This window comes from Salvelinus namaycush, chromosome 35 (assembly GCF_016432855.1).
Source record: "Salvelinus namaycush isolate Seneca chromosome 35, SaNama_1.0, whole genome shotgun sequence".
NCBI classification, from domain to species: Eukaryota; Metazoa; Chordata; class Actinopteri; order Salmoniformes; family Salmonidae; genus Salvelinus; species Salvelinus namaycush.
Genome location: NC_052341.1, coordinates 28,266,544 through 28,288,492, shown reverse-complemented (window position 1 = coordinate 28,288,492; position 21,949 = coordinate 28,266,544). Strand labels below are relative to the sequence as shown.

Sequence of the window (21,949 nt, the reverse complement as noted above, 5' to 3'; positions counted from 1 at the left end):
CCTACCCTGGCCAAACCCTAATCCGGACAACGCTGGGCCAATTGTGCGCCGACCTATGAGACTCCCAATCACGGCCTGTTGTGATACAGCCTGGAATCAAACCAGGGTCTGTAGTGACTCCTCTAGCACTAAGATGAAGTGCCTTAGACCGCTGCGCCACTCGGGAAGCCCGACGTTGAATTGCATAGAATTCTATGTCGGGCAGAAATGAGCGTTTGAATCAGGAAAGTTTCCCCTCACGACCTCTAAAATGTGAGACAATATATCTACAGGAAAGTATCGTTACATTAACGCTGGAAATGCATTCAGATTTCTATCACCTTAAGCAAATGTTTTATTTTATACCTAAAATTCCAAATCAAATAGCTAAATGATCCTTGGTATGACCATCTTAAAACAATTCCATATATCAGTTTAGTAGAACCCACACCCGTGCTGCTCTGATCTGGGCACTAACTAATTTGCTAATGTTGTTCTTTGCAGCACTGACCATATAACTGGGCAGCAGTCTAGGAGTAATACAACTAGGGCCTGTAGAACGTGTTTGGTCGATTGAGATGTAAAGAAAGCACAGCCGACCTTTCCCCATCTTAGCAACCGTTGAATCAATATGTTTTGACCATGTCAGTTTACAATCTAGGTTTACATCAAGCAGTTTAGTCTCAACTTGCTCAATTGCCACATTCATCACTAGATTTAGATTAGGTTTATTACACCATATCTCACAATTATGTGAGATATTATTAAAAAATTATTATTCAAAAATTATTCAGAGACATGCAACTGTCCTCCCATATACTCCCCTATATATTTATTTGGACAGTGAAACTAAAATGTTTAATTTGGCTTTATACTCCAGCATTCTTTGTGGCGATGGTAAAGAATGTATGTCACCTTTTATTTGAGGGTATTTTCATACATTTTCATACATTCATACAGATTTTGGATGATGCTAATTGGCTAGCCAGATGTCCACGGTCTCCGTAATAACGGTTTGAATAGTAAAAAATATATCCACAACTAGTCAAAAGTTTGGACACACCTACTCATTCCAGGGTTTGTCTTTATTTTTTACTATTTTCTACATTGTAGAATAATAGTGAAGACATCAAAACTATGAAATAACACAATCATGTAGTAACCAAAAAAAGTGTTAAACAAATCAAAATAGATTTGAGATTCTTCAAAGTAGCCACCCTTTTCCTTGATGACAGCTTTGCACACTTGGCATTCTCTCAACTAGCTTCATGTGGTAGTCACCTGGAATGCATTTCAATCAACAGGTGAGCCTTGTTAAAAGTTAATTTGTGGAATTTATTTCCTTAATGTGTTTTAGCCAATCAGTTGTGTTGTGACAAGGTATGGGTGTATATAGAAGATAGCCCTATTTGGTATAAGACCAAGTCCATATGGCAAGAACCACTCAAATAACAAAGAGAAACGACAGTCCATCATTACTTTAAGACATGAAGGTCAGTCAATCCGGAAAATCTCAAGAACTTTGAAAGTTTCTTCAAGTGCAGTCGCAAAAACCATCAAGTACGATGATGAAACTCTCTCATGAGGACCGCCACAGGAAAGGAAAACCCAGAGTTACCTCTGCTGCAAAGGATAAATTCATTAGAGTTAGCAGTCTCAGAAATTGCAGCCCAAATAAATGCTTCAGAGTTTAAGTAACAGACACATCTCAACAGTTCAGAGGGGACTGCGTGAAACAGGCCTTCTAGGTCGAATTGCTGCAAAGAAACCACTACCAAAGGACACCAATAAGAAGAAGAGACTTGCTTGGGCCAAGAAACACGAGCAATGGACATTAGACCAGTGGAAATCTGTCCTATAGTCTGACGAGTCCAAATGTAAGATTTTTGGTTCCAACCGCCGTGTCTTTGTGAGACGCAGTGTAGGTGAATGGATGATCTCCGCATGTGTGGTTCCCACCGTGAAGCATGGAGGAGTTGTGGGGGTGCTTTGCTTATGACACTGTCTGTTATTTAGAATTCAAGGCACACTTAACCTGTATTCTGCAGCGATATGCCATCCCATCTGGTTTGCACTTAGTTGGACTATCATTTGTTTTTCAACAGGACAATGACCCAACACACCTCCAGGCTGTGTAGGGGCTATTTGACCAAGAAGGAGAGTGATGGAGTGCTGCATCAGATGACCTGGCCTCCACAATCACCCGACCTCAACCCAATTGAGATGGTTTGGGATGAGTTGGACTGCAAAGTAAAGGAAAAGCAGCCAACAAGTGCTCAGCATATGTGGGAACTCCTTTTTAATTTAAAATGTATTTAACTAGGCAAGTCAGTTAAGAATATATTCTTATTTACAATGACGACCTAGGAACAGTGGGTTAAATGTCGCCAGGTGTACGGCGACAGAGGCAGAACAACAGATTTTAACCTTGTCAGCTCGGCGATTCGATCTGGCAACCTTTTTTAAATTTGTTATTTTACCACTTTTTTACTCCCCAATTTGGTAGTAGTTAGTCTTGTCTCATCGCTGCAACTCCCGTACGGACTCGGGAGAGGTGAAGGTCGAGAGCCATGCATCCTCCGAAACCAATGTGTCGGAGGAAACACCGTACACCTGGCGACCTGGTCGGCGTGCACTGCGCCCGGCCCGCCACAGGAGTCGCTAGTGCGCGATGAGACAAGGATATCCCTGCCGGCCAAACCCTCCCTAACCCGGACGACGCTGGGCCAATTGTGCACCGCCCCATGGGCCTCCCGGTCGCGGCCGGCTGCGACAGAGCCTGGCCTCGAACCCAGAATCTCTGGTGGCACGATCTGGCAACATTTCGGTTACTGGCCCAACGCTCTAACCACTAGGCTACCTGCCACTCAGGAAGTTGGTTGAGAGAATGCCAAGAGTGTGCAAAGCTGTCATCAAGGCGAAGGATAGCTACTTTGAAGAATCTCAAATCTATTTTGATTTGTTTAACACTTTTTTTGGTTACTACATGATTCCATATGTGTTATTTCATAGTTTTGTTGTCTTCACTATTATTCTACAATGTACAAAATGGTAAAATAAAGAAGACCCCTTGAATGAATAGGTGTCCAAACTTTTGACTGGTATTGTATATAATCATGAATCGTGAATAATGAGTGAAAGTTACAGATGCCAAAAAAAAACATGTTAACCTCTCACCATTAGCATTTTTTTTGTGATTTTTGTGCTAACTTTTTTCACTCATCACTTTTCAAGGTTCAGTTATGATCATCTGTTATCATGGTAGCATCCTCATGAATGTAGAAGAATTATATTCTTATTTACAGTAAGTGATTCCAAAATGACACCATACATTATTTACCATGAATTTTTATTGGGCACAACATAATCCGAAACCCAACCAAAACAAACTGCAAATGCATCCAACAAGTTTGTAGAGTCAGATGGTTGATGTAGTCATTGCATGCTAGGAATATGGGACCAAATACTAAACTTTTGACTAAACGTAATACACTAAGTGATTTTGTCCTAATACTTATGACGCCTTCAATTGGGGGGACTAGATACACAGTGCTTTAATTTCCAAACGGTGAAACAGTGCCTTCAAAAAGTATTCACACCCTTTGACTTTTTCCACATTTTGTTGTGTTACAGCCTGAATTTAAAATGGAATACATTTAGATTTTTGGTCACTGGCCCACACACAATATCCTATAATGTCAAAGTGGAATTATGTTTTTCAAATTCTTACAAATTTAAGTTCAGGAGCAAAAATGTGCATAACAAGTTGCATGGACTTTGTGTGCAATAAGTGTTTAACTTGGTTTTTGAATGACTACCTCATCTCTGTACCCCACACATCCAATTATCTGTAAGGTCCCTTCCGTCGAGCAGTGAATTTCAAACACCGATTCAACCACAAAGACCAGGGAGGTTTTCCAATGCCTCGCAAAGAAGGGCACCTATTGGTAGATGGGCACAAATTTAAAAAAGCAGATATTGAATATCCCTTTCAGCATGGTGAAGTTATAAATTACACTTTGGGTGTATCAATACACCTAGTCACTACTACAGGCATCCTTCCTAACTCAGTTGCCGGAGAGGAAGGAAACCGCTCAGGGATTTCACCATGAGGCCAATGGTGACTTTAAACAGTTAGAGTTGAATGGCTGTGATAGAAAAACCTGAGGATGGATCAACAACATTGTAGTTACTCCACAATACTAACCTAAATGACAGAGCGAAAAGGAAGCCTGTACAGAATAAAAATATTCCGAAACATGCATCCTGTTTGCAACAAGGCACTAAAATAATACTGCCAAAAATGTGGCAAGAAGTTAACATTTTGGCCTGAATACAAAGTGTTATGTTTGGAGCAAATCCAATACAACACATTACTGAGTGCCACTCTCCATATTTTCGAGCATTATGGTGGCTGCATCATGTTATGGGTATGCTTGTAATCATTAAGGAGTGGAGTTTTTCAGGATAAAAGGGAAACGGAATGGAGCTAAGCACAGGTAAAATCCTAGAGGAAAATGGTGTTCAGTCTGCTTTCCACTAGACACTGGGAGATGAATTCACCTTTCAGCAGGACAATAACCAAAAACACAAGGCCAAATCTTCACTAGAGTTTCTTACCAAGAAGACAGTAAGTGTTCCTGAATGTCCGAGTTACAGTTTTGACTTAATCTACTTGAAAATCTATGGGAAGACCTGAAAAATGGTTTAGCAATGATTAACAACCAGTTTGACAGAGCTTGAAGAATTTTGAAAATAATAATGGGCAAATATTGCACAATCCAGGTGTTAAATGCTGTTAGACTTTACTGGACAGACTCACAGCTGTAATTGCTGCCAAAAGTGTTTCTACAAAGTATTGACTCAGGGGTGTGCATTTTTATGTGAATTAGATTTTTGTGTTTAATTTCTAAAAACAGGTTTTCACTTTGTCCTTTTGGGGTATTGTGTAAAGATGGGTGAGGGGGAAAAAATCTATTTAATCCATTTTGAATTCAGGCTGTACAATAACAAAAATGTGGATTTAAGTCCAGGGGTATGAATACCTTCTGAAAGCACTGTATGTATGAAAATACCCTCAAATTAAAGGTGACCTTCTGTCCTGTCGCCTCCATATATAAATAATTTGATCTCAAATGCAAAATGCTGGAGTATAGAGCCAAATGTAATGTTTTAGCTTCACTGTCCAAATAAATATGTAGGAGAGTGTATGTTTTATAGGGAGGGACACAAAAATGTGAATACTTGAGATTTTAAATAGTACCAGATTTTTTTTTTTTTCTTTTGGAATCCTCTAGTTCACTGTGTTTGACCATTTATACTGTGTGTGTAACTCTGTACTTTATTGATTCCATAGAGGACTGCTTCCCTGGACCCTTCCCCCCACCGAGCTGTAAGAGCCCTGGTTCCCTGGCCTCTGGTTCCCTGGCCTCCTCCCCCATCCTCTCAGGCAGCACCAAGGCCCAGCCAGGGTAAGACACAAAACCTGACCCCAGGCCTGTTCATAAGGGTAAAAACTGCCTTTCTATCACTCTGGTTTATAATTCATCTGTAAACCTAGTGTCAAATACTTACATGTCAACCTACTCATACAGTGAACCTTGTACCAAATACTTTATTTAATCGTCTTTATCTACAATATAAAATATCATTTTTAAATCTAGTGTTTTTAACTTGGAACAGTCACCAATCCCTCTCCTCTTGTCCCTGTGTAGTGCATGGAGCAGCAAGAGCTGGCACGGCCTAGGGAAGGGCTTCTTCAAGGGCTTCCAGGACCTCATGAGCTCTGACAGCACTATGAGCTTCATCGAGTTCGTCGAGCTCTTCAAGTCTTTCAGGTGCTCCATCCAACTTCCGACCACCTCTCTTTACAGTATACAGTAACTATAGTCTATATAGGAACAGTAACTATACAAGTCCATGGTAGTGATTTAAATTCAATATGCCTCTGTTAATCATTCCCACTGGGAAGGTAGAAGGAATTCTCAAAGGGTAAGAGCACAATTATGTGCTGTGTATATCGTCCCTACACTTATACAACACATAGGCCTGCTGTACTTTCACAATACATACAGGATATAGAAATTGCATTCCATTCAGACATTCAGAAGAAGTTTTGACAAATCCAACCAATCTTTCCGAAGGTTGTTTTGTAAAAGACACACTGGGTTCTTCTGAGGTTTCTCTCAGTTGAAAACAGACTAAGGCTACACACCGAAACAACGTGTAATAATTACAAAACCATAGCATTGTCCACTCCCATTGTTCCCCAAGAGTGGATAATAATTTCCCTCTCTTGTCAATTGAATGTAAAAGCCCTTGTTCTTGTTTTGATGTGCAGCATTCGGAGCCGTAAAGACCTGAAGGAGCTGTTTGACACCTACGCCGTTCCTTGCAGTAGCTCTGGCCCAGAGTCTGCCCCCCTCTACACCACCCTGAGGATTGACGACAAGGACACGGGACTGCAGCCTGACCTAGGTATGTCTCTCACATTGTCTTACTGAAACCCTATGTGTTTGTCTGTGACTGTGTGAGTGGTTTTGCATTTGGTACTGTTCAGTCATTGTTTAAAAGTTACATTTAAAAAAAGCAAAAATAAAAGGTCAGAACGTATATACAACACCAGTCAAAAGATTGGACACACCTACTCATTCAAAGTTTTTTCTTTATTTTTACTATTTTCTAAGTTGTAGAATGATAGTTTTGATGTCTTCACTATGAAATAACACGTATGGAATCATGTAGTAACCAAAATAAGGTAACCAAAATATGTAGTATATGTAGTAACCAAAATATATGTGTATATATATGTATATATGTGTATATATGTGTATATATATGTATGTATATGTGTGTGTGTGTATATATATATATATATATACACACTGCCGATTTTGCAGGTTTTCCTACTTACAAAGCATGTAGAGGTCTAATTTTTATCATAGGTACACTTCAACTGTGAGAGACGGAATCTAAAACAAAAATCCTGAAAATCACATTGTATGATTTTTAAGTAATTAATTTGCATTTTATTGCATGACATAAGTATTTGATACATCAGAAAAGCAGAACTTAATATTTGGTACAGAAACCTTTGTTTGCAATTACAGAGATCATACGTTTCCTGTAGTTCTTGACCAGGTTTGCACACACTGCAGCAGGGATTTTGGCCCACTCCTCCATACAGACCTTCTCCAGATCCTTCAGGTCAATACGGACTTTCAGCTCCCTCCAAAGATTTTCTATTGGGTTCGGGTCTGGAGACTGGCTAGGCCACTCCAGGACCATGAGATGCTTCTTACGGAGCCACTCCTTAGTTGCCCTGGCTGTGTGTTTCGGGTCGTTGTCATGCTGGAAGACCCAGCCACGACCCATCTTCAATGCTCTTACTGAGGGAAGGAGGTTGTTGGCCAAGATCTCGCGATACATGGCCTCATCCATCCTCCCCTCAATACGGTGCAGTCGTCCTGTCCCCTTTGCAGAAAAGCATCCCCAAAGAATGATGTTTCCACCTCCATGCTTCACGGTTGGGATGGTGTTCTTGGGGTTGTACTCATCCTTCTTCTTCCTCCAAACACGGCGAGTGGAGTTTAGACCAAAAAGCTCTATTTTTGTCTCATCAGACCACATGACCTTCACCCATTCCTCCTCTGGATCATCCAGATGGTCATTGCAAACTTCAGATGGGCCTGGACATGCGCTGGCTTGAGCAGGGGGACCTTGCGTGCGCTGCAGGATTTTAATCCATGACGGCGTAGTGTGTTACTAATGGTTTTCTTTGAGACTGTGGTCCCAGCTCTCTTCAGGTCATTGACCAGGTCCTGCCGTGTAGTTCTGGGCTGATCCCTCACCTTCCTCATGATCATTGATCATACATATATATATATATATATATATATATATATATATATATATATATATATATATATATATATGTATATACATATACATATATATATATATATATATATATATGTATATATGTATGTACATACATACATACATACATACATACATAAACGTCCTTTTTTCAGGAACCTGTCTTTCAAAGATAATTCAGAAAAATCCAAATAACTTCACAGATCTTCATTGTAAAGTGTTTAAACACTGTTTCCTATGCTTGTTCAATGAACCATAACCAATTAATGAACATGCACCTGTGGACCGGTCGTTAAGACACTAACAGCTTATAGACAGTAGGCAATTAAGGTCACAGTTATGTAAACTTAGGACACTAAAGAGTCCGTTCTACTGACTCTGAAAAACACCAAAAGAAAGATGCCCAGGGTCCCTGCTCATCTGCATGAACGTGTCTTAGGCATGCTGCAAGGAGGCATGAGGACTGCAGATGTGGCCAGGGCAATAAATTGCAATGTCCGTACTGTGAGACGCCTAAGACAGCACTACAGGGAGACAGGACAAACAGCTGATCGTCCTCAGTGGCAGACCACGGGTAACAACACCTGCACAGGATCGGTACATCCGAACATCACACCTGCGGGACAGGTACAGGATGGCAACAACAACTGCCAGAGTTACACAAGGAACGCACAATCCCTCCATCAGTGCTCAGACTGTCCACAATAGGCTCATAGAGGCTGGACTGAGGTCTTGTAGGCCTGTTGTAAGGCAGGTCCTCACCAGACATCACTGGCAACAACGTTGCTGTTCCAGACAGGACTGGCAAAAAGTGCTCTTTGACGAGTCGCGGTTTTGTCTCACCAGGGGTGATGGTTGGATTCGCGTTTATCGTCGAAGGAATGAGCATTACACCGAGGCCTGTACTCTGGAGCGGGATCGATTTGGAGGTGGAGGGTCCGTTATGGTCTGGGGCGGTGTGTCACAGCATCATCGAACTGAGCTTGTTGTCATTGCAGGCAATCTCAACGCTGTGTGTTACAGGGAAGACCTCCTCCTCCCTCATGTGGTACCCTTCCTGCAGGCTCATCCTAACATGACCATCCAACATGACAATGCCACCAGCCATACTGCTCATTCTCTGCGTGATTTCATGCAAGACAGGAATGTCAGTGTTCTGCCATGGCCAGTGAAGAACCCGGATCTCAATCCCATTGAGCACGTCTGGGACCTGTTGGATCGTAGGATGAGGGCTACGGCCATTCCCCCCAGAAATGTCTGGGAACTTGCAGGTGCCTTGGTGGAAGAATAGGGTAACATCTCACAGCAAGAACTGGCAAATCTGGTGCTGTCCATGAGGAGGAGATGCACACCAGATACTGACTCTTACTTTTGATTTTGACCCCCCTTTTGTTCAGGGACACACTATTCCATTTCTGTTCGTCACATGTCTGTGGAACTTGTTCAGTTTATGTCTCAGTTATTGAATCTTCTTATGTTCATACAAATATTTACACATGTTAAGTTTGCTGGAAATAAACGCAGTTGACAGTGAGAGGACCATTCTTTTTTTGCTGAGTTTATAACCATATACAATTTCAGTAGCACATGACTTGTGATAAACTGTCCCGCCTCCACAATGGATTAGTCCACTCAGACAGGCGGGAATCAAACAGGTGTCTTGTACACCATGATTTTTGGTGCTACTGTTTGATTAAAGGAATCTCGGTCGACCAACAGCCTATCGACCAGTCGATTAAATAGGGTCAGCCCTATCATAATGTTACATGCAGATTTAGATTAGTAAGCTACCCTGGGGAGTATTGGTTAGTTAGGGAATGAATTCTAAAGATGCGGTTTTCCTGTCCTCCACAGACTTGCTGACCCGTAATGGATCGGACCTGGGCCTCTTCATCCGACCACGCCAGCAGATGTCGGAAAACCAGAAGCAGATCTCGGACGCCATTGCTGCAGCCAGCATCGTGACCAATGGGACGGGCGTGGAGAACGCCTCTCTAGGGGTGCTTGGGCTGGCCGTCCCACAGCTCAACGACTTCCTGGTGAACTGCCAGCGAAAACACCTGACCTACGACGAGATCCAAAGCATCATCCAGGTAGGTCTCATGACTGGTCCACCAGGCCGAAATTGGATGTGTCTTACGGTCTGAAAACATCTGACATAATTTGATTTTGGAATGTAATGTCCCTTTAACTTGGGACATACTGTACAGAACACAGATGTGATGCAAGTAAGACTTGGAGTATTATATTCCTGTGATGTATTGTTCAATTGTTTTCCTTTGTCTCCCTCAGACATTTGAGCCTTGTGTAAGCGTACGTCAGATGGGTTGGATGTCCTTTGAAGGTTTTGCCAGGTACCTTAACTAACGTCATTTTTAATGGGTAATTAACTCAAGAAATTCGTCAAAGGAATTTTGAAATTACGTTCATGACCAGTTTAATTACTGACCTTTTTCCTCAAATCCTCCCCAGGTTTTTGATGGACAAGGAGAACTTTGCGTCTAAGAACGAGGAGTCTCAGGTGAACGCGGAGGAGCTCCACTACCCAATGTCTTACTACTACATAGAGTCCTCTCACAACACGTACCTCACTGGACACCAGCTCAAAGGAGAGTCCTCCGTGGAGCTTTACAGCCAGGTGAGATCACCACTATCACCCTTTTAGATAACTGACGCAAGCAAACATATTTTCTCCCGGAAATGTACCTTTTCTAGTTTATTTGTGTAGGGGATTTCTAAGCATCGGATCAATTTGTCATCTTCAGTTTGGTTTGCCATAAGCAGGGCTAGGAGTTTTTCCAGACTGTGACCTGACCAGGAAAAACTCTGGGCTCCTACTGTACTATAAGATGAATTATGTTTTGGTGTCTTGTCTTATTATGATGGGATGTGGTTGTTGTGTTGTCTAGGTCCTGCTGCAGGGCTGCAGGAGTGTGGAGCTGGACTGTTGGGATGGAGACGACGGATCACCCATTATTTACCACGGATACACCCTGACCACCAAGATCCCCTTTAAGGTTAGTCTATAACCCTGCCACAACCCTGTCACACTGCCGCTATTGACCTTGTGTCACAGTTTGTCCAAGATGCAGTACAATGACGGCATACCTCTTTTATAGCTTGAGTAATACTGCTTATATGCTGGAATTATTGAATAAATAGGACTGTAGTTATGCCTCATACTGTAACCCATTTCCTTCTAGGATGTGGTGGAGGCGATCAATCGCACTGCTTTTGTCAACTCAGACATGCCGGTCATCCTGTCCATTGAGAACCACTGCTCTCTGCCCCAGCAACGCAAAATGGCTGAAATCTTCAAGGTACCTCCTTCTGGCTCCAATGGACATGATCAGTACGGATTCTAGCTGAACCTCGTTAATTCATTCCTTCCTTCTTTGGAGACCACTCTGATAGTGCTTTGATGAAACACCTTTGATTTTAACGTGTCTGTGAGGATTCCTTTGGTCAGCCCACTTGATCTGTTTATTTGTGTTTGAAGGCGGTGTTCGGAGTCAAGCTGGTGAGCAAATTCCTGTTTGAAAGTGATTTCTCTGATGACCCGCTGCTCCCCTCCCCACTGCAACTGAAGGGAAAGATCCTCCTCAAGAACAAGAAGCTGACGGCACACCAGGCTCCTGTTGACACTCTCAAACAGAAGGTGAGACTGTAGGATCGGCCCTAACGTATGTGCGCTTTGTCACCTTTGGGTCTGCATGGACAATGGCCCAGGAAAACAAGGAAAATACTCAAGAGGCAGCCTGCTCTTCCCCAGTCAAGAGTCCATTATGCATCTCTCTCACACAGTATCCATCCACTATTGAAATGAGTGTTAGTAACCAGGTGTCCATCCAACCTTTTTAATGCGAGTAAAGTAAGTTGGATAAAAAATGTCACAACAGGGCTGATGGAAACAGCAAATGTGTTAGAAAACTTTCCAAATGCCGACAAAACAAAATACAATCTTTTGAGTCTAAAATTAATTATGTGAGAAATGAAGGTGGAAATGCCTTTATGCGCAAATATTGATATTGTAACCATCTTATCGAATGTAAACTTGGAGTCACACAATGATATTTTGTGTGATCCTCCCACTACGACTCAGAAAGCGTGCAGTTTATTTGACTACTGATAAGCTATGATGAACTTCACTGTGCACTTTCACCACCCTGTGATGAGCTTGATGCTCCTTTCTATTAAATATAAAGGGTCCTATTCCGGTGACATTATCGATGCTTGGCTGCCGTTTGACAAATAAAAAATCTTGCTCTTTTGTCCATAATAATCTAATGTAAGCTAAACCCGCACCATATCTGTGAATGGTTGGCTGCAGCGCACGTTCAATGGGCAAATAGAAAATGCTATACAACATTTTTATTGACAAAACCGTCAGTAGAGGGGGCCTCCCAAGCGGTATAAGGCACTGCGTCGCAGTGCTAGAGGCGTTACTACAGATCCGGGGTCATTCCCGGGCTGTGCCACAACCGGGTGTCCCATAGGACGGTGCACAATTGGCCCAGCGTCGTCCGGTTAGCGGAGGGTTTAGCCGGGGGGGGTTATACTTGGTTCATCGTGCTCTAGTGACTCCTTGTGGCGGGCCGGGTGTCTGCAGGATGACCCCTGTCGCCATTTGAACAGTGTTTTCTCCGACACATTGGCGCGGCTGGCTTCCGGGTTAAGCTGGGGGGTGTTTAAGAAGCGCGGTTAGGCGGGCGCATGACTCCACCTTCGCCTCTCCCAAGCCCGTTGGGGAGTTGCAGCGATGAGACCAAAGCGAAAAGGGGGGTAAAGAAAACATTTCACTTGTATTTTTATGTGCACTACGTCATCACGCACAGACTTTTATCCGCAATAATTAAATTGGAAGGAAACATTTTCTCTGGTGGGAAAATGTGCACATTTTTTTATATTCGTATGCAAAACTATCAACAATTACATGGAAACCTGGTGGGGGTTATGGAATTATGGGCAGGCATAAGCTAAGGACAACGAACACAATTGCGTTTTATCAATGGCAATTTGAATGCACATAAATACCGTGACGAGATCCTGAGGCCCTTTTCTTTTAAGGTATCTGTGACCAACAAATGCATATCTGTATTCCCAGTCATGTGAAATCCATAGATAAGGGACTAATGCATTTATTTAAGTTGACTGATTTCCTAATATGAACTGTAACTCAGTAAAATCTTTGAAATTGTTGCATGTTGCGTTTTATATTTTAGTTCATTATACAGTACATTCGGAAAGTATTCAGACCCCTTGACTTTTTCCACATTTTGTTACGTTAGACTTATTCTAAAATGGATTAAATAGTTTTTCTCATCAACAATCTACACACATTACACCACAATGACAAAGCAAAAACATAATAAAAAAAAAAATGGAAATATCAGCGATTTGGCAGCGATTACAGCCTCGAATATTCTTGGGAATGATGCTACAAGCTTGGCACACCTGTATTTGGGGAGTTTCTCCCATTCTTCTCTGCAGATCCTCTCAAGCTCTGTCAGGTTGGATGGGGAGCTGGACAGCTATTCTCAGGTCTCTCCAGAGATGTTCGATCAGGTTCAAGTCCGTGCTCTGGCTAGGCCACTCAAGGACATTCAGAGACCTGTCCCGAAGCCACTCCTGCGTTGTCTTGGCTGTGTGCTTAGGGTCGTTGTCCTGTTGGAAGGTGAACCTTCGCCTAAGTCTGAGGTCGTGAGCGCTCTGGAGCAGGTTTTCATCAAGGATCTCTCTGTACTTGTACTGTTCATCTTTCCCTCGATCCTGACTAGTCTCCCAGTCCCTGCCGCTGAAAAACATCCCCACAGCATGATGCTGCCACCACCATGCTTCACAAAAGGGATTGTGCCAGGTTTCCTCCAGACGTGAGGCTTGGCATTCAGGCCAAATAGTTCAATCTTGGTTTCATCAGACCAGAGAATCTTGTTTCTCATGGTCTGAGAGTCCTTTAGGTGCCTTTTGGCAAACTCCAATCGGGCTGTCATGTCCCTTTTACTGAGGAGTGGCTTCTGTCTGGCCACTCTAGGCCATAAAGGCTTATTGGTGGAGTGCTGCATAGATGGTTGTCCTTCTGGAATGTTCTCCCATCTCCACAGAGGAACTCTGGAGCTCTGTCAGTGACCATCAGGTGCTTGGTCCCCTACCTGACCAAGGCCCTTCTCCCCCGATTGCTCAGTTTGGCCGGCGGCCAGCTCTAGGAAGAGTTTTGTTTTTTTCAAACTTCTTCCATTTAACAATGATGGAGGCAACTGTGTTCTTGGAGACCTTCAAGTTGTAGAAACATCTCAAGGATGATCAATGGAAACAGTATGCACCTGAGCTCAATTTTGAATCTCATAGAAAAGGATCTGAATACTTACGTAAATAAGGATTTCTGTATTTAATTTTTTATACATTTGCATACACAAAAAGAAGTGCTTTGTCATTATGGGGTATTGTGTGTCGATTAAGGAAAATGTTTTAATTAAACTTCTTAGGGCTAGGCCCCTTTTTTCAAAATTTCCGCCTGAATGATGTGCCCAAAGTAAACTGCCTGTTGCTCAGGCCCTGAAGCCAGGATATGCATATAATTGGTACCATTGGAAAGAAAACACTTTGAAGTTTGTAGAAATGTTAAAATAATATATGAGAATATAACACAATAGATATGATAGGAGAAAATCCAAAGAAAAACCAACCAGAATTATTTATATTTTTTTGAGAGACCATCCTCTTACAATGGCACACTGAAAATTAGCTCCCTGGATGCAATTCCTATGGCTTCCACTGGGTGTCAGCAGTCTATGTTCAAGGTTTCAGGCTTGTAACTTCCAAAATGAATAAGAAATATCAGTTTTTGTACAGGGACACAGTCTTGGAAATTTGTGTTTGCGTGCGCCATGAAGACAACGTTCACCTGATATTGGTTTCCTATTGAACATACTTCTTTCCGTAAGAAATATAATAGTTTGATTACATTTTAGGGTATCTGAGGAGTAAATTGAAACGTATTTTGACTTGTTGAAATAAAGTTTAGGGGTAGATTTTCGGATTCCTTTCTCTGCATGTTGTACGAGTGGATTACTCAAATCGATGGCGCCAACTAAACTGACTTTTTGGCATATAAAGAAGGATTTTATCTAACAAAACGACACTACATGTTATAGCTGGGACCCTTCGGATGACAAATCAGAGGAAGATTTTCAAAAAGTATGAATATTTAATAGCTATTTGTGAATTTATGAAACCTGTGCTTCGTCCCCAAACAATCGCATGGCATGTTTTCTCTGTAATAGCTACTGTAAATCGGACAGTGTAGTTAGATTAACACGAATTTAAGCTTTCAACCGATATAAGACACTTGTATGTACCTAAATGTTTAATATACATAATTTGTATTGCGCGCCCTCCAGTTTCATCGGAAGTTGTCCTGCTAGTGGGACGCCTAGGCTTAAGAATTAATACATTTTAGAATAAGGCTGTAACAAAACAATTGAAGGGGTCTGAATAATTTCCAAATGCACTGTATATTAAACTTTGCCATACAAATGGATATATCATCTCTGTGGTTAGTTGTTCAAAGTGAACCCTGATGACACTGTATGCAAGCATCTCTTTTTTTGTCCTCTCAGGAATTCTGTCATCTCTATAGTACCCAGCACACCCCCTCAGGTCGTCACACATACAGTGCCTTAAAAAAAGTATTCACACCCCTTAACTTTTTCCACATTTTGTTGTTACAGCCTGAATTTAAAATTGAATACATTTGGGTTTTGTGTCACTGGCCTACACACAATACCCCATTTCAGTGGAATTATGCTTTTTGAAATGTTTACAAATTAATGAAAAATTATAAGCTGAAATGTCTTGTCAATAAGTATTCAACACCTTTGTTATGGCAAGCCAAAATAAGTTCAGGAGTAAACATTTGCTTAAGTTGCATGGACTCACTCTGTCCAATAACCAAATAATAGTGTTTAACATGATTTTTAAATGACTACCTAATCTCTGTACCCCTCACATACAATTATCTGTAAGGTCCCTCAGTCATGCAGTGAATTTCATAGGCTAATTGGATAATCTTATCTAGGGTCGCATGCGAGGTGTGTGTATATAATATGTATGTATATCAAATATTGCCACACTACAAGACCTTATACAGTGTGAACGAATGCGCACAGTATATACACACGGCCCCTCGCAGTCGAGGATGACGTCAGTCAAGCTGTGTCTTCGGAAGTGACTGAGGAGCCTAGACCTGGAAGCACTCAAAGATAATGGCCCCATGTAAGAACAAGCTTTTATGTCTGTTGACATGGTGCAATGGCTACAGGACTTTCCACTCATCATGCTCTGTTCTCTCAGACTCACCAGCTGGCCCACATAAAGGCACAGACCAGCAACGGGGCCCCGGGAGGAAGCTCTCCTGGTAACCACGACGATGATGAAGAGGAAGAAGACGAGTATGACGATGACTGTGAATCCTTGTCTGATGGTGAGAGAGAGACTCGCTGTTACTGTAGATAAACACTCTGTAACAATGTGTACAACACACATACTGAGCAGATCAAAGCTTCAGTCTCTTGTGGTTTCAATGACGTCCTCACTAACTACTTTCTCCCTCACTCCGCCCCTATAGTACATCGCTGTAACAATGTATGGTTGTTATGAAGGATAATGACTTGTATTTAGACTCTTCTTTTTAACACCTCCCTCGATTCTGTCTGTTATTAACATAAGGGAAGCCTCCAGTGGATTTACAGTAGCTCTACTTGGAGGTGTGTTTGTTTTCCTGTGCTCTTTCCTCCTATTACTCTGTCCCTGACTGTTCCTCTGTGCTGCAGCTGACCTCTTTCCAGATTCCACTGCCTCTTATAGCCTTGAAGGTAAACTGAACGACATAAGCGGTCTCCCTGCATTTACAGTACCAGCTCCACTGCATGGTTCCAACTGTAGCACTCCGTCTGTGCAGTGAGCTTGTACCGTGGGCCTGGGTACTGTACACTTTGCAGGTCTCCCTTGCTTACCTGCTTGCTGGGGTGAAATCGAGGCTTTTACTGTACCAAGGGGGGGTACTGGATAGGTTAGAATTCTGGGACTTGACATTGAGGGTAATTGTAGTATTAAACTGCAGAGGGAGTATGGTTAAAGCAGAAGACCGTGTGGTTTGTGGGTTAATGGCTGATGATCTGTTTGGTTCTGTGTTGTCAGTACACACAGGACCAGTGTAGTGTAAATACGTCAAACCCCCCCATCCGCACTGCTGTGTCTTGATATGTACGTCCTGACCTTGCTAGTGACAATGGCTCATCAGAGAGAAAACCAAGACATCTGGTTTCTTCAGGCCCCTGTCGAAACATGGAGCGGTGGGGGTGAAAATCCCTAGCCCACTCCACTACCTCTGCGGATAGGCTCTCACCAGCCACCACATGTAACCAGAGCAGTGTGAGACAGACAGATGACACTACACTGAAACTGCACTCAACCAGTGTGATTCCTGCAGTAAAGTAACTGTCATGATGCGTTTTGGTGGAAATCATCTTTGAGTGATCCATTGCTGACATCAAATCTGTGTTTACAGTCATGTATTGTATCCTGCTGTGTGTGGGCGAGAGAAGAGCTGAAGACTCGAACTCCCAGGCTCTTTGTTTACAGACATTGCGTTGCATTTTGGGATTTGTGGAGGGCCACTGTTTTCGTCTGAATAGCATTTCCCCAATTCCCAGCATTGCAAGCATGTGGAATGTGTTATGGGATGGAATTCTTATCTCAGTTTACCGGTAATGGTTTCACAAGGAAGATTAAATGTGAAGCCAGTGAATAACATTACATTGGAAGCAGTCATTTGAGTAATTCAAGCTGTTCTGTCTGACTCCCTCACTCAAAGACAATGGTTTTGTTTCTCAGATAACGTCCTGAATGATAAACCAGAAAGGAAGTCATCAGGTGACAAGGAAGACCATCCCATCACTGATGAGATGGCCAAGAGGGTGAAGAAAGCAGACAATGCTGTAACCAAGTACAAAGGGAAGGTGGGTTTCACCTCTGACCTCTCTCTTAGCCAGGAGACACCATAGAGATAAAACTGATCTTAAATATTAACTACGAGACACCAGACCTACAGTATATAAATGCTTGACAAATGCACCCTAAATGTATTTTTTTCCCCTAGAAGTAATTCCAGATCTGAATCACTGATTCTGCTCTTACCTTAGGTATTTGACATAGAGCTGGAAGAAGATTTATATCCCCCCCAGAACAAGAAGGAGAGTCGACACATCGCTCAGGAGCTCTCTGACCTCATCATCTACTGCCAGGCCGTCAAGTTCCCTGGTAGTCCTCCTTTAATTCAGTTCAATTAACTTGACTGTATGGCTCATTCCAGCAAATTAATGGTTTATGTTCAGAATGTAGTGCAGTGTTTTTATTCTGCCTGGTGATTTCCCAACCGTGAGAGATAACGGTGGATGTTCACAAACAGGGCTCTGAATTGATTGTAAATTAGAATCAGGTGCACATCTTCTAGGGGTATAATTCTCCAGAGCACAGCTAGAACAAACAAGCAACATTAAACCAGCGTGAGTAAGGGAAAGGAGGGGAGGAAGCGTGATGGTGCCTTTAAGCCACGGCCTTGTCTTACACTCTCATCTGTCGCTTTCTTTCTGTGTGTGGGGGAAACAGGCCTCTCCACCCTCTCTCATTCGGCCTCTGGCAGAAGAAAAGACAGAAAGAACAGGAAGTCCGTCTTTGGCATGGATCCTGGTCGTAGTGGAGGAAGCCCCAAGGAGGCGGTACCAGGGAAGGGTACGTATGGCCCAGCCTTTCCCTTTGACCCAGACCCCTAGACCTGGGGGTGGGATGTGTAGGGACAGGTAAGGACACCCACATACAGACTCAGTCAGATTACCCCCCCATGGGAACCAGCCTGTTGAAGGGATTGTTGGTTTTCCTTTATGGACATTTTAGCATTTGTGGCACAAATCTTATTCAAGTCATTGGACCAATATACGCGCTTTTTTTCGCTCATCATGTTCAAATCATCTATAAGTGACTGAGTTTCACAGTCAATTTTAGATAATTTCGTGTGATTTGGACATGCTAATATTGGGCCCATGACATGAATGGGATTTGTGCCTCAAATGTAAGTGCCAGGGAAACTAAACCAAAGCATGGATTGCTGTCAGACCCTGTCCATCGACTGCTTACAAGTTAAGGAAACCAATGTGTCATGTTGTAAGTTGGCTGGACTATCCCTTTAACTTTTCCATAAAATGGCCCTCTCAAAGTGTGCGGACGCTGCATTAGAGTACAGTGAAAGGTGCTGAGAGAAGCTGTCGTGGAGTTTTTAAAGGGTTTGTAAAAGGGTTCAAATGGGATTGTTAGAGACTGCATATCTTGGAGGTGCGTGTTTTTTCTGTCTGGGCACTGAGGCTTGGCAGAGAGTTTGAATAGCTGTGTAGCTAATGCCTCTCGTGATCAATCATAACCCTTCGAAAGGTCAGGTAACTTCCAAAATAAAGGAAACCCCAACATAATGTGTCTTACTATGGCGTTGGCCCACAACCAGCCACCAGAACAGCTTCAGTGTACCTTGGCATAGATTCTATAAGTGTCTAACTATTGGAGGGATGCAACACCATTCTTCCATGAGAAATTCCATCATTTGGTGCTTTGCTGACGGTGGTGGAAAACGCTGTCTCAGGTGCCGCTCCAGAATCTCCTATAAGTGTTCAGTTGGGTTGAGATCTGGTGACTGAGACGGCCATGGCATATGGTTTAAATCATTTTCATGCTCCTCAAACTATTCGGTGACCACTTGTGACATGTGGATGGTAGGGCATTGTCATCTAGAGGTGTGAACGTTTAAACGTTTATTTGCCACAGATATAAGGCACTTCGCACGTCATCGTTAACAGTTGGGAAAATGCCAGTGAGTGAGACAGGGAAGTGACAGCACAAAGTACTGTATGGCAGTACTTTGAGAAGTTAAATGAGAAGATGGTGAAATAAATGCAGACTTTGCTAGGTGGAATTGAGCTACAGTGGCAGTACAGGTGCAATGCCTAACCATCTGAAAGGGAGACCCAACCTGTTGCTGACTGCAGTAATCACAGCACTGATTACAGAAATAATTTTAGTTGAAATGCAGCCATTGCCAATGGTAGAGGATGGTGGCTTCAATGCCCTGATGGCATATATAGAACCAGACAACAAGATGCCTTGACGGCCCGGATGTAAAAATGGTACAATGATTGCTCTCATACACCATACTACGTGGAGGTAACAGATTGTTGGACGTCTATGAACATGCTGTCATACATCACTGCAACGAGCCATCACATCAGTACTGACAACTGAGAACATGGAGGGGAGGGACACAGCAGAGAACCTATAACGGCATTACGTAGCATCGTTGCTGAGTGGGTGGGGGACAGCAGTAAGGTGAGTGCCGTCTGGTAGGTAGCCAGGACGGCAGTAGATTGAACTGCATTGCCCCATAGCAGTCATATGCAGGACCATATCTGAATTGTGAATTCATGTCATTTTATGTTTTTTTTTTCTTCTTATGGTTTAAATCACGTGTCAAACTCATTCCGCAGAGGGCCGAGTGTCTGCGGGTTTTCACTCCTCCCTTGTACTTGATTGATGAAATAAGATCACTAATTAGTAAGGAACTCTCCTCACCTGGTTGTCTATCTTCATTAAAAAAATGGCAGTTTAAACGTTCAGAAATGTTTTACATTTGCCACATCCCAATTGTCATCCTATAGGGGCAAAGGTAGCCAAAATAACAGCCTAACCAGCATTTTTATACATGACCCCAAGCATGATGGGATGGATGGATGTTAATTTCTTAATTTCTTCACCTGTGTGGAAGCACCTGCTTTCAATATACTTTGTATCTCTGATTTACTCAAGTGTTTTCATTATTTTGGCAGTTACCTGTACTATTTGGGTTATTTTAAATGTTAGTGTTACGTTTTCTTACTATCCTGGAAAAAAAACTTTTTTAAAAATGTGTTCAAATCGTTGTTTGAGCTGTCTTTGTTTCTGCTTCCTTTTCACTTCTATCGCTCTGGATAAACGTATCCGCCAAATGACTAGATTGTAAATGTGTAACTGTTGCCCCCTCTCTAGGTAGCGTGGAGGGCATCCGTCTGAGCTGGGAAGAGCAGACATCGCCCGTGCTCAGCCCCAATGCCTCAGTGAGTGCCATCATCCACACTCCCAAGTGCTACCACATCTCCTCTGTCAACGAGAACACTGCCAAGCGCCTGTGCCGCCGCAACTCAGAGAAGCTGATCCAGCACACCACCTGCCAGCTGTTAAGGACCTACCCGGCCGCAACGCGCATCGACTCAGCCAACCCCAACCCTCTGCCCTTCTGGCTACACGGCATGCAAGTGGTGGCTCTCAACTATCAGACTGATGGTAAGGACATGGAGAGGAGTCTTACTGATAAGGTTGGTCCAGTTTAGTCCCTGGATGTTACTATGCTCAATGGAGATTCTTCATTGCAAGTTATTTTTAGTCCAGGACCAGGCTGGGACTTAATCTGGGTATGGGGAAATAACCAGGCGGGGACTTTATCTGGGTATGAGGAAATAACTTCTATATACTGAACAATAATATAAACGCAACATGCAACAATTTCAAAGATCTTACTGCGTTACAGTTCATAGGAGGAAATCAGTCAAATGAAATCAATAAATTAGGCCCTAATCTATGGATTTCACATGACTGGGTATGCAGATATGAATCTGTTGGTCACATATACCTTAAAAAATGGACCTCACAATGGGCCTCAGGATTTCTTCAAGGTATTTCTGTGCATTCAAATTACATTAGATTTAAATGCACTTGTGTTCATTGTCTGTAGCTTATGTCTGCACATACCATAACCCCACCGCCACCATGAGGCACTCTGTTCAGCAAACCACTTGCCCACATGACTCCATACACGTGGTCTGCGGTTGTGAAGCCTGTTGGATGTACTGACAAATTCTCTAACAACGTTGGATGCGGCTTTCAATTCTCTGGCAACCGCTCTGGTTGACATTCCTGCAGTCCGCATGCCAATTGCACGCTCCCTCACTTGGAACGTGTG

General features: G+C 42.8%; 1 protein-coding gene across 1 annotated transcript in view; it reads left to right on the top strand.

Annotated features, from left to right (window-relative positions):
- LOC120029866 (1-phosphatidylinositol 4,5-bisphosphate phosphodiesterase epsilon-1-like) overlaps nucleotides 1–21,949 on the top strand; it is a 90,400-nt gene that overhangs the window by 55,742 nt on the left and 12,709 nt on the right. Inside the window, exons 12-25 of the mRNA XM_038975174.1 lie at nucleotides 5,336–5,450; nucleotides 5,694–5,816; nucleotides 6,320–6,456; nucleotides 9,712–9,950; nucleotides 10,150–10,211; nucleotides 10,330–10,495; nucleotides 10,767–10,874; nucleotides 11,061–11,177; nucleotides 11,357–11,515; nucleotides 16,207–16,336; nucleotides 17,749–17,873; nucleotides 18,057–18,174; nucleotides 18,523–18,645; nucleotides 20,980–21,273. Coding sequence (XP_038831102.1) covers nucleotides 5,336–5,450; nucleotides 5,694–5,816; nucleotides 6,320–6,456; nucleotides 9,712–9,950; nucleotides 10,150–10,211; nucleotides 10,330–10,495; nucleotides 10,767–10,874; nucleotides 11,061–11,177; nucleotides 11,357–11,515; nucleotides 16,207–16,336; nucleotides 17,749–17,873; nucleotides 18,057–18,174; nucleotides 18,523–18,645; nucleotides 20,980–21,273 — 2,016 coding nt within the window. The remainder of the gene's footprint in view (nucleotides 1–5,335; nucleotides 5,451–5,693; nucleotides 5,817–6,319; nucleotides 6,457–9,711; nucleotides 9,951–10,149; nucleotides 10,212–10,329; nucleotides 10,496–10,766; nucleotides 10,875–11,060; nucleotides 11,178–11,356; nucleotides 11,516–16,206; nucleotides 16,337–17,748; nucleotides 17,874–18,056; nucleotides 18,175–18,522; nucleotides 18,646–20,979; nucleotides 21,274–21,949) is intronic.